The 13798-nt window shown below is 44.0% G+C and overlaps 1 protein-coding gene across 2 annotated transcripts in view; it reads left to right on the plus strand.

The window, feature by feature from the left end:
- The window catches only part of LOC132381492 (anoctamin-7-like), a 196531-nt gene that overhangs the window by 80237 nt on the left and 102496 nt on the right, over window positions 1-13798 (plus strand). For both annotated transcript variants that reach the window (XM_059950934.1, XM_059950943.1), the window contains exons 5-7: window positions 3782-3889; window positions 9522-9658; window positions 10341-10398. In XM_059950934.1, coding sequence (XP_059806917.1) covers window positions 3782-3889; window positions 9522-9658; window positions 10341-10398 — 303 coding nt within the window. The remainder of the gene's footprint in view (window positions 1-3781; window positions 3890-9521; window positions 9659-10340; window positions 10399-13798) is intronic.

Here is a 13798-nt window from a genome sequence, read left to right on the forward strand (position 1 = left end):
GGTATGGAGGGGCCACTGCACAGGGTCAGAAAAAGTGACAGAAAGTTGTAATCTTTGCCAGCCCTATCATGGTCACTAGCCTCCCCAGCATCAAAACACCTTCAAAAGGCAAAATCTCTAAAAAGGTGCATCCACCATACCCACCACATGCCCTCCTCTTATTGCTACAGGAGGTACGGGAGCCTGAAGACACACACACAATGTTTCAGGAGCAATTTCTTGCCCTCTGCCATCAGATTTCTGAATGGACAATGAACCCATGAACACTGTCTCAGTATTTTCCCCTGTTTGCACTACTTACTTAATATAATGTTTTAATCTATAGTTAATATAATTTATAGTGTATTTTATTATTTTGTATTTTAATATACTGCTGCTGTAAAACAGCAAATTGCACAGCATATGCTGATTCTGAACACGGTGCGAGCAAGTGCTAAGTGAGAGAATGCTCACGCCCGGTGCAGGCCTTGCTAGAAAGAGATATTTACATATCTGTACCATGTTGCTCAGGACAAGTTACTTACATACATGGAAAACTGAAATGTATCTTCCTACGAATGACAACATAGATGTCTCTTCAGAAAGAGAAAAGATTCTCTGTTCATTTAATCTGTGGCTAAATAAACACAGTAAAACCCAGCCACCCACAGAAAAAGTTTGATGTTGGATAAACTTTGTTACCTTACTTAAGTTTTCACATGGCCTGCTTTGATGAAGCAGGGAGCAACAACAACTTATTTATGCCAATGTCCCTGGTTGATGTCACAGGATGCTTTTCACCAATCCAAGTATATGATCAAATTTTTGGTCAGAGAGGCACTGGGCCAGCTGGTGTAGCTGTTACCTCATGGTATCAAAGTCTTAAATCCAATGCTGATCTCCAGTTCTGTCTGTATGGAATTTGCATTTCTTCTCTGCAACAGAGTGTTTCCTCTGGGCGTTCCTGCATCCCAAGGTGTGTCGATTGATAGATTAATTAGCTGCTGTATATTGCTGATAGTGTGTCGGTGAGTGGAGGAATCTGGATGTAGTTAATGCAAATGTAGGGAGAATAAAAAATGAGATGAGTGTAAATGGGTTTGGGTTTGGTGGGCCAATTGTCCTGTTCCCATGCAGGATGACTTTGAAGAATGATTTTAAAGGTATATAGGAAGTTACGGAGGTGAAGAGCTTTAGGGAAAGGTTTCCAAAGCTAAGGAACTGGCTAATTGAAAGTGCTTATTTTCCATATTTCCTAATAATATGCAAGGCCATTCAGTCCACCAAATATGCTAGCCTACTTATCCTCCCATCAATCCAACCCCTGACTCTGGGATTGCTTTGACTCAGTGGACTGAGCCACATTCACGGATTGATCAGAGGACCTGAATGAAGATGAAGATGCAATGGTTATCACAGAAAGACAGTCATGGACGAATGTGTCCCACAGAATCATGCAGTCTTCCCCAACCTGAAGCCCTCGATGAGCCAAGAGATTCACAGACTGTTGAGGGCTAGATCAGTGGCGTTCAGGAATGATAACCCGGGGAAGTACAAGAGGTCCAGGTATGACCTCTGGAAAGCCACCTCACATATGAAGTGGCAATTCTGGGCTAAACTGGAATCACAGAAGGGTGCTCGGCAGTAGTGACAGGGCTTGAAAACCGTCGTTTCCTACAAAGCAACCTAAATGACCAAGTTTCGCTCCCAGATGAGCTCAATGCTCTTATGCTCACTTCAACAGATGAAACATGGAGTCACCCTCACAAACTCTCATGGCTCCCAACAACACCCTGTGATTTCAGTCTCTGGGCTGACTTTGAGAGCATCCTTTAAGATCGTGAGTCAACAGGAAGAATCCAGCCCAGACGGATAGGCTGACTACTGAAGACATGCTAATCAACTGGGCGGAGTGATTACCGATACCTTCAACCTCTTGCTTTGCCATTCTGCTTTAAGCAGGATTCACTCACACTGGTGACCAAGGTGAACGTGGTCACCTGCCTCAGTGTCTATCGTCCAGTGGTGCTAACGTCCACTGTGACAAAGTACTTTGAGAGGCTGGTCATAAAACATATCGACTCCTGCCCGAGGAGTGACTTGGATCCACTCCAATTTGCCTATCATCGCAACAGGTCGAAGGCAGATGCCATTTCAATGGCTCTTCACTCAGCCCTGGAACGTGAAAGATGTGGTTGCATTGGAGACGACACAGAGGTGATTCACTAGAATGTTGACATCGCTGTTGCCTGGTCTGGAGGGCTTTGACTTGGGGAGACTTTGGGTAGGCTATGTTTGTTTTCCCTGGAGTGATGATGGCTGAGGTCTGACCTTGTAGAGGTATATTGCAGTGTGAAATCAGATTAGCAGATTCAGTGAGTGGAAACAGAAGATATTCACTATCAGTGAATAGGTGAACTATTTATTTACAGGACAAGGCAGACATTGAACATTCAGTAAACACTTTAAAATACTTGTCCGAAGTTTGTGCCCAGACCCTCTACTGCAGCACACCTCTACTGTTTCCACGGCACCAGATGACACCACTCACCCCCCCACCCCCCAGTCCGTGGTGATCACAGAGAGCGGAGAGAGAATGCATGGTTTCTGTGTGCTAGGTTTAAACTGTTACATTGCCAGCTAAACAGCATTTAGTAGGAGTGCTAGTCCCTAGCTAGCACAGGGGAATGGCTTTCAATGAACAGGTAAGGTGGACACTTACTACACCATATATACAACTATCAAAGGCATAGATCATGTAGATAGTCAATTGATTTCGACAATAAGGCTATCAAAAACAAGTGGGCATTGGTTTAAGGTGGGAGGAGGGAGATTTAAAGGAGACTTGAGGGGAATTTTTTTTTGTATAGAAAATGGTTGCTTTCTGGAGCACAGTGCCAGGGAATGTGGTGGAATCTGCACTTGAGTGACACGTCATTGAAGGACACTGTCCTAACATAGGTAAGTGGGATCACTGCTGCTCAACTCATTACAACTCATTGACCCTGAGGGTCAGCCCTGCTTCAGCCATATTTAAAAGGCAAAATCGTTTCTGAATCAATGGATATTCCAGTGATCCTGAGCGAGCAGTAAAGCTTCCAGACCCATCTATACTTGAAACCTTTGAAGGTTAATTTTATTAACAACAGATCCTCCTGAACTTTCCCTCTGTTAATCTTTACTCCACATGCATGCATCTTACGTTAATTACTCACAGTGGTTGTTGCCTCAGTCATTTGCACCAGCATTTTAAAAAACGCAACAGCTATTTGCAAAGGGAAAACATTAAGCAGATAAAGGGAGAGAGGATGTAATTAAGCAAAGAGACTTCCTAAAGATGGGTTGATTGGCCTCTTTCTGTGCTATAATCCGTTGGTTGCAGATTACTATTGACTTTAGTGGAAGCTAAATTAGGGAAGACATTAGAGTCATTACCAACACTATTATCTTTTTTACTTATTCCTCTAAGTCAAGATCTAATTTAATAACTTTTACGTTTTTGGCCATATGTAGCTAACGTGAGTTGGGAGTGTAAAGTATTGATTACTCGCAAATATCACATTTTGCTGTGATCACCCTCCATGATATAGCAAAATGTCACAAGGCTTCATCAAGTTTTATCCTGAGGTGCAGTGAACAAAGCAGAACAAAACTGGTTTCAGGGAATGGCAAAAGAGAAGGAAATTCCAGGTGGTTGAAGGTATAGTTCTTAGTGATGGAGCAAAGGAAATCAGGGATGGGTTGGCAGACTGCAGTGATTTTCGGAGGTCATCTGGTCATTTCTTTTATCTCTTGTCTGTAGTTCGAGAGGCAGAGTGAGCACAGTGTGACCCACTACATCTTGCTGAATGCTCCATGGGAAGTGCTGTGCTATCATGCAGAGAATTTATGCCTGCGCATTCCATTGCAGGTAAGTGATTCATTGGAGGGCAGGCATGGGGTTCGGTCAGATCTTTTAAATCTTTCTTTAATAGTTCCATTCTCTGCTCCAGGTGGTAAACTGACTTTGCTGGTCACTGCCTTGAGCAAAGTAACCCCTCCTCCACCACCCACCCTCACCCACTTGTTCAGTTACCAGGACACAAAATGGAAAATTAAAAGGGTGGAGAAAAGAGGCTGATACATAATGAAAGATTCAGTGGGTGTGCTGGAGCTTTGTTTGGTGAAGGGTGAATTTTGTGCAGATGTAAGAGGCATTGATCAATGTGAATTGTTCCCCCACCACTTTCTCTCAATCTGGCAACCCTGAAGCACACATTGCAACACCACCCAGGCAATCTGTTGACCGGGCATTGTCCAAAGCTTTGAAGTCCAAAATCATGATTTTGGACTGCTCATGTACCCTCTCTCCCAAGACCCAGCCACAGAGGCGGATGGTCCAGATCCTGCAAGTTCAGGACCTTTTTCGTCAGATGGCTGGGTGATGCTTTTAATCGCTATGGTATAAATGAGTGGAGGTTTTGAATTGAGTGGTGTCACCTTGATGCATTGTTGTATCAGACTCTGCCGTCTGCCGAGGTTGCCTGACCTTAGTAAAGGATTTCCTGTGCACAGGCTACGTTGGTAACAAGTATGGATGTTGCTTGTGAGGGAAATGGAGTGGTCTAGTGAGCTGGGTACTCTAACTAGGAGCAGATACGTGTGAAGTACATTGGAAGCTGAATCAGAGCAAGCAGTTCCGTGGACTGTGTTGAGTTGTTTCTCTAGGTGGATAACTTCAGTGACATCCTGGGAGGGCAAGGAGCCAGCAATCCAAGGGACGAGAGAGGGTATGTTGCTGCTGAGATGGACATCAGCCATCGAGGTCCTGATTCACAGGTCACAGAGAGTTCTGAGCACATCCCCGTCAGAGGTTGTTGGGAGCATTCAAGTGAAGCGAGTTGGTATGTTGAATGTGAGAATGTGGGGTAGCTTTGAGTGCACAGAGGTCATCATGGTTCATGGCCCAGTCATGTGAGCATTGTAAATGGGTTCAGCACGAGGTGGTAAGTGCATAGGTCATATGGGCAGCGTTAGGGATTATTGTGAAGTTATGTAATTATGTGACTAGAGCAGATATTAATTCAAGTAAGAACCAGCCTTAAGTTCTTAATGTAAATGACAAGCAGTAATTAGTCTGAAGTTAAAAGGTTAGCTTTGCAAGCAGCATAGTCTGCAGAGTACAAGCTGCTGGCCCATAGCAAGGGGCTGGCTACACAGAGATATAGTTTGCAAAGTAAAGTGACATGTGATGTATGCATCAGCCAGAACTTACGACTATGGGGTTATGTCACCCCTAAATTGCAGGAGGCAAATCGCTGGGTGAGTGAAGGAATGGGATGATGAATAGGCAGTTAGCACAGAGCACCCTTGTGGCCATTCACAACCATAATAAATACACCATTTTGGCCACTGTTGTGGGGGGGTGACCTCCCAGGGAAATGCCACAGAGACCAGGTTACCAGCACTGAGCATGGGTCCATGGTGCAGAAGGTAAAGACGAGGACGAGGGAAGTGGTAATGATATTCAGAGAAGCAGTCAGGAGATTCTGTGGAAGTGAGCGGGACACCTGGATGGTATGCTGTGTCCCAAATGCCAGGGTCAGGGACAGGGACTTCTCAGATCGTCTCCGCAGCATTTTGGGGGCGGGGGAGCAGCCAGATGTCTTGGTACATATTGGTAGCAATAACATAGGAAGGAAAAGCAAAGAGCTCCTGAAAAGAGCATTTAGAAAACTAGACAGAAAGCTGAGAAGCAGGACCTCCAGGGTAGTAATTTCTGCCATGTGCCAGTGAGGGTTCAAACAGGATGTTTCACCAGATAAATACATAGCTGAGAAACCTGTGCAGGGGGCAGAGCTTCAGGTTCTTGGATCATTGGGATCTCTTCTGGGGGAGGCATGACCTGTACAAAAGGGATGAGTTGCTCCTGAACCCGAGGGGGACCAATATTCTTGAGGGCAGGTTTGCAGGAGCTATTGGGGAGAGCTTAAACTAATTTGGCAGAGGAAGGGAGGGGACTCACGATAGGATGGATGGTGAAAAGGTAATGAAAGTATGCAGTTGGACTGTAAGGAAAGAGCAGGCAGATGATGGGACTTAACTGCAGACAGCAGGGTGAGTATCAGTGCATTAGGGTGCAGAATCAAAAAGGGTGGCAAATACAGTGCTCAAAGTGTGATATCTCAATGCACAGAGCATAAGAAATAAGGTGGATATTCTTTTGCCCTTTTACAGATTGTCGGGTAAGGTGTTGTGGCCTTCACTGAATCATGGCTGAAGGATGGTTGTAGTTGGGAGCTAAACATCCAAGGTTACTCATTGTATCAGAGGGATAGGAAGGTAGGCAGAGGGGGTGATGTGGCTCTACTGGTAAAGAATGGCATCAAATCAGTAGAAAGATGTGACGTAGGATCGGAAGATGTTGAATCCTTGTGTAAAGAAACTGCAAGGGTAAAAGGACCCTGATGGGAGTTATATACAGGTCTCCCAACAGTGACTGGGATGTGGGCCACAGATTACAACGGGAAATAGAAAAGATGTGTCAAAAGGACGATGCTATGATTGTCATGGGAGATTTCAACATGCAAGTCGGTTGGGAAAATCAGGTTGGTAATGGATCTCAAGAGAGTGAGTTTGTTGAATGCCTACGAGATGGCTTTTTAGAGCAGTTTGTCACGGAGCCTTCTAGGGGATCAGCTGTACTGGATTGGGTGTTATGTAATGAACGGGAGGTGATTAGGGAGCTTATGGTAAAAGAACCCTTAGCAGACAGTGAACACAATATGATTTTGTATGTGTTGTATATTTGGACTTTCAGAAGGCCTTTGACAAGCTGCCACACATGAGGCTGCTTAGCAAGTTAAGAGCCCACGGTATTACAGGAAAGTTACTACATGGTTAGAGCATTGGCTGATTGGTAGGAGGCAGTGATTAGGAATAAAAGGGTCATTTTCTGGTTGGCTGCCAGTGACTAGTGGTGTTCCGCAGGGTTCGGTGTTGGGACTGCTTTTTATGCTGTATATCAATGAAGCCAAAATTTTCAGATGATACTAATATTGGTAGAGGAGCAGGTAGTGTTGAGGAAATAGGTAGGCTGCAGGACTTGGACAGATTAGGAGAATGGGCAAGAAAGTGGCAAATGAAGTACAATCTTGGAAAATGCACAATTGTGTGCTTTGGTAGGAGAAGTAGATGAACAGACTATCCAAAAATCTGAGATGCAAAAGGACTTGGGAGTCCTTGTGCAGAATGCTCTAAAGGTTATCTTGCAAGTTGAGTCATGGTGAAAAAGGCAAATGCAATATTAACAATAATTTCAAGAGGTCTGGAATACAAGAACATGGATGTGTTGCTGAGGCTTTATAAGGCACTGGTGCGGCTTCACCTTGAGTATTGTGAACAGTTTTGGGCTCTTTATCTAAGAAAAAATGTGTTGGCAATGGAGAGGGTTCAGATGAGGTTCACAAGGATGATTCCAGGAATGAAAGGGTTATCATACGAGAAACGTTTGACAGCTTTGGGTTTGTACTCACTGGAATTCAGAAGGATAGGGGGAGAGGGATCTCATTGAAACCTTCCGAACGTTGAAAAGCCTGGACAGAGTCGATACGGAAAGGATGTGTCTGGGATCTCCCCAGAAGCTTTTAGAGCATGTTCAAAGTTTGAACCTTCAGAGCTGTCTTCTGCTGTAGATATGCAGGTCAAAGGAAGCATTGTAAGTCCAAAATATTGGAATAATGTCATAGTATTTATTGAAATTGTATTAAACTATAAAAATGTGATGTACATTGACTTTGGGAGACTTTACAGAGAGCGTCTCCAGGCAATCGTGAATCAAGGCCCTTTATCACCAGCTTTCGAGTCTCTCCAGTGACTCAAATCACAGTCACAGCAAGCAAATAAAAAAATGGAAACATTGCTCTGAACGCTGAGGGAGATGCTGAGATTCAGAACACTCATTCAACATGGCCCAGTATTACCATTGCAATAGGAAGGGGCATATTCCACAGTCCCAAAGAAGCTAGCGCCAGATAAAGAAGGTGACTCCCATATGCAGTATCTTGGAAATATCCATGGACCCACTTGGATACTGTGCAAAAAGTGGAGTCACATGATAGAGAAGATGATATGGGAATTTATTGCACATGTGAATAGAACATAGTTGTTCTGCAATAGGACAGGATGGATATATGGAATGTTTCCACCATCTGCAGAGAGCCAGACCTAGGCAGATTTATACACCTTTGGGGAGACTCCTTGAAAGTCATGGACAATTGACTGCTGGATCTCCGACAGGGACTTTCAAGTTCCCAGTTTAAGTCCTGAGGCATGAGATATATCAGTGATCATGGTGGATTTAATGCACAGATTGAGGTACTGTGGTTTTGAAAAGGCCACTCACTGCAAGGAAGCAGAAGTCACTCAGACCCTGGACGACAGTAACTCTTACTGATCGAGTGAGCTGAGAGACAGGTGTAATTCTACAGCCAGCAGACACTAGCTGAGCAGATTTACAGGGATCTGTTCAGCAAGTTGCTGGCAGGAAACGGAGAGTCAGTGGTTGCAATGAAGCTATGAAAACAAGTGATACGATCAGTGGAAACAGGCCCTTTGGCTACCAAGTCCACGCTGACCATCAGCCATCCATTTATAATAATCCTATATTACTTCTATTTCATTCTCCCCATTCCCAGTGACTCATTTGAAATTCTACCACTCTATGGGACATTAACCTACCAGCCCACGTGTCTTTGGGCTGTGAGAGGGAACTGGAGAGCCCTGGGAGGCCCATGCGTTCACCGGAACTCCACAGCGACTGAAGTCTTGGTTAAAGCCAGGTCTTTGGCATTCTGAGACAGCGCCGTTGCACCCTCTTAACTTGGGGTCATCAGTGCACTCGGATATGTAGCTTTCTATTCATTCAGTCAAGGCATTCACAAATTTATCCTTAGGCTGAGGAGTCAGAACAGATGACCATAGCCCCAGCAGAGGAATGTAATGGATGGGGAGTAAACAAAGGTCAAATACAGAAAGATGCAGGCACAAGGGCCACAGTTTGAGACACTGCTACTCGAACATTGATCTGCACATTTGCTTCTAAGAGAGTATGTTGGAAAGGCAGAGAGAGACAAATGCATAAAGACAGTAAACTCAAAGGACAACGGGAAGATGTGAATTTTTAATACAGGTAAACAGCCCTGTGTTCCTAAACTAAATGGGTTGAATTGCCTAGTTGGGCTTGGAGGCAGGGACTGCAATTTCTGGGCTAAGCTGCCTGGTTCTGAATCAGACTGCAAGTTCCTAGCTATGGTTTTACTTGTTATCCTGAATGCGAAACTAAAAGTACGCTTCAGTAGCAGAGGTGCTGTGGCTTGTAAGAAATCGGGTGCACAAAATGCTGGCCTGTCTCGGATGGCAGCAATAATCATCTGATGAGCTTCACCAACCAAGCAATCAGAATCAGACTGCCTAGATACCCTGGCTGAACCATTTGAACTGGGCCCACGTTCAAGTCGTTGAAAAGGCCTTGGGTTTAATGGCTGTTATGTTATCTCTTTCAGTTATCAGAAAATTGTAGCTCCAATTGGTCACAGGAACTCCTATCAAAGCTGAACATCTACAATATCATGTACCAAGATGTTCCTAACACTCCACCAGAATATTACACCTGCCAGTTTAGACTCTCCAAATTGGAAAGGTTGGTATTGTGTTGCCTATGGGATGGATGTCATGAACTTGGAAAAGGTACAGAAAAGATTCACAATGAAATTTACCAGGACAGGACACAGATTGGATATGCTGAGAGACTAAAATTAGAAGAGATAGACTTGAGGTGAGAGGGGGAAATTTAAAAGGAACCTGTGAGGAAGCCTTTTTTTTCTCTCATGGAAGGCTGTGGGTATGTGCAATGAGTTGACGGTGGAAGCTGTAGAGATGAGTCCAATTACAATAGAAAAGGGAATGTGGGACAAACACAGATACTGTAAATGAGACTAGCTGGGTCAGGCATCTTGTTTAGCATGGACATGGGCCCAAAGGGATTGTTTTCCATACTATACTGAAAAAATTCTGGGATTCTATTACCCAGCCCTTGGGATCCTTTGAAAAAATCCACCTCCTTAACCAAGTTAATGGCCAACTGTGTGAATGCCTCCTTATAGGATGTGTGAAATCTCACTCCTCATCCTTCTCAGCACTAAATGGAACTACAGAAATTGGGTATTTGTGTAGTGTGATTGTACCATCGGTTAATCTCATTATTGTTTGTGGTGTGATACTGCTGCTCCTGGATTATTTTTGGGATTGTTCACCTGAGCAGGTTTTCTATCTTTGGAAATCAGAAATAAATGTCTGCATTCAAAAGCTTATTTTCTGTGCAGGTACTTAAATAGAAACAATCAAGAAGACTTCTTCTCTAACACACAAAGACATGAAATAGTAAGTATTGAAGCCTCAGCGACATTTCCAGCCTGAAGCGAGACTCCATACTTTGGCCACTGGCTTTGCAAGTTTGGCAAGTTCCCACCTATATTTCTTTGAACCTTCCTCCATCTGATTATGAAAAATATTTTCCTGGGATCAAGGTTGCTATGTAATATAAGAATATTGAATTTCTGTCAGCAGGAGTCACTCTGCTTGGTTAAGCCGATCATAAAATTTAAATTAAAAATAAAAATATAAAATGCTGGAAGATCACACTATCTGTGCAGAGAGGATAAAGGAAGCAGGTCAAAGACCCCTCATCAGAGTTGGGGGAAAGTGAGAGTTAGGACAAGGCATGGGAAATTGCTAGCTGGACAGAAAGTAGCAATTCAAATAGCAGAAAATGGCAAGTGAGTTTTCAAGAGGATCTATGATCTTTACAATCCTTATAAATGATTTACATTTTGGCAAATTGGTTTATTATTCTCACATGTACTGAGGAACAGTAGGAAAAAAATCTGTTTTGCATGCTATCCATGCAGATCATTTCATCGTATTGGTACATTGATGCAATACTGTACAAGTGAAAAATTATAACAGAATGCAGAATCTGGATCAAAGGATGCAAAAATTCAGTACAGGCCCTTTGGCTCACAATGCTGTATTGACTTTTTAACCTACTCAACCATCAATCCAACCCTTTCCTCTCACAAAGCCCTCCATTTTTCTTTCATCCATGCACCCATCTGAGAGACTCTTAAATGTCCCTAATGCTTCTGCTTCTACCAGCACCCTGACAGTGCACTCAGTGCACTTTCAACTCTTTCTAAAACAACTTGAGGATTCCCCTTATAATTCCCTCCAATCACCTGAAAAGTTTGTCCTCTTGTATTAACCATTGCTGTCCTGGGGAAAAGATGCTGGCTGTCTACCCCATCTATGGTTCTTATCATTTTATACACCTCCATCAAGTCAACTCTAATCTTTCTTAACTCCAAAGAAGGGGAAATCAGCTCCAGCTTGCTCAGTTCTCTAATCCAGGCACCATCCTCGTAAATCTCCTCTGCACCCTCTCAAAATATTCCAGAACTGAACACAGTATTCCAGATACTGTCTAACCAGAGTTTTATATTGCAACATTAGCTTGCAACTCTTGAACTTGATCACACAACTAACAAAGGCCAACACACAATACACCACCTTAACCACATCATCAACTTGCGCAGCAAACCTGAGGGATCTACCAGCATGAACCACAAGATCCTCTGTTCTTCCGCACTGCCGAGAATCCTGCCATGATTTCTGCCTTCAGGTATGACATAACAAATTATATAATTTTGTGCTTCTGTGAATTTAACTACATTTGCAACATTTTAGTCCAGCTCTGCATCCTGTTAATGTCCCATTGTAACCTTCTAAGTTCCCAACAACATCACCAATCTTCATGTCATCCGCAAACTTACTAAACCATCCCTCCAGTTCCTCATTCAAATCTTCTATAAAAGTACAAAGAGCGGGGTCCCAGAACAAATCCCTGTGGAACACCGCTAGTCACTGATCTCTATTCAGAATATGCTCACCTATTCCCAACCTCTGCCTTCTGTGGGCAAGCCAATTCTGGACCCACACAGACCAGTTTCCCAGGATCCCATGTCTCCTGACTTTCTGAATGAGTGTACCATGGGAGCATTTGCTGAATATGGTGTTACAGTTACATAGCAGGCAGGCAAGAAGGTGTAAAGCTACAGGCATGTCAGGAGTTCGTCGGATTATAGAAGTCCAACTTATCATATAAGATTTGATTGGATTTTGGTGTTGTTTACAAAATTTCACACTCCAGCGATAACAAAAGGAGAGCTTGACAAAAAGGGAAGATGATCATGGGGATAAAACCATAGTAACCCTGGCCTCATCCTATCAGGCTCTCATATCCAGCCCTCAGTCATCCCCTCTGCAGCATAAAGTTCCCTTGCTGGTTCTCTTTCCCAGTTCTATTGAAAGCTCTTTAGCCTTAAAAATTAACTCTGTTTCTTGCTTCACAGCCATTGCCTCAACTGTTGAGTGTTTCCAGCATTTCATATTTTTATTCCTAATTTAAACCAGCTGCTTTTTAAAAAAAAAATTCCACTTCGAGTGAAAGAGCTTGGATACAGGCCCTTTGGCCCAAAAGGTCAATGCTAACCAAAGTGCCATCTAGCTGGTCCCAATTTCCTCCATTTGACCCTCTGAGCCCCGCCTTTCCATGTACCTAACCAAGTGCATCATAAATATTATTATTCTACATGCCTCCAAAACTCCTCTGGAAGCGTATAATATATACTCATCACCCCCAGAATGAAAATGTTGCCCCTAAATCACCTAACTCTTTTTCCCTTTCACCATAAGCCTATGTCCCCTAGTTTGGATTCCCTAGTCTAGTCCAGCCAGCCTCTCCCGGTAACTCAGGCCCACTAATCCTGGCAACATTTTAGTAACTCTTTTTTGCACTCTTTCCAGTTTAATCTCATCCTTCATATAATTATGACCAAAATTGTATGCAGCTCTCCAATGACTTATGCAGCTGTAACATGATGTCCCAAAGCCTAGAATCGACGTCACGCCCCAAAGCCCAGAATCGATGTCACGCCCCAAAGCCTAGCATCGACATCACGTCCCAAAGCCTAGAATCGACATCTTGCTCCAAAGCCTGGAATCGACATCTTGCCCCAAAGCCTAGAATCGACATCAGGCCCCAAAGCCTAGAATCGACGTCACATCCCAAAGCCTAGAATCGACGTCACATCCCAAAGCCTAGAATCGACATCACACACCAAAGCCTAGAATCGCCATCTTGCCCCAAAGCCTAGAATCGACATCACGTCCCAAAGTCTAGAATTGACATCTTGCCCCAAAGCCCAGAATCGACATCACGTCCCAAAGCCTAGAATCGACGTCACGTCCCAAAGCCCAGAATCGAGATCACGTCCCAAAGCCTAGAATCAACATCACGTCCCAAAGCCCAGAATCGACATCTCGCCCCAAAGCCCAGAATCGACATCTCGCCCCAAAGCCCAGAATCGACATCTCGCCCCAAAGCCCAGAATCGACATCTTGCCACAAAGACCAGAATCGAGGTCAAGTTCCAAAGCCTAGAATAGACATCACGTCCCAAAGTCTAGAAGCGACATCACGTCCTAAAGTCTAGAATCGACGTCACGTCCCAAAGCCCAGAATCAACATCAGGTCCCAAAGCCTAGCATCGACATCACGTCCCAAAGTCTAGAAGCGACATCACGTCCCAAAGTCTAGAATCAACTTCACGCCGCAAAGCCTAGAATCAACATCACGTCCCAAAGCCTAGAATCGAAATCACGTCCCAAAGCCTAGAATCGACATCACGCCCCAAAGCCTAGAATCGACATCTTGCCCCAAAGCC

This window comes from Hypanus sabinus, chromosome 2, assembly GCF_030144855.1.
Source record: "Hypanus sabinus isolate sHypSab1 chromosome 2, sHypSab1.hap1, whole genome shotgun sequence".
NCBI classification, from domain to species: domain Eukaryota; kingdom Metazoa; phylum Chordata; class Chondrichthyes; order Myliobatiformes; family Dasyatidae; genus Hypanus; species Hypanus sabinus.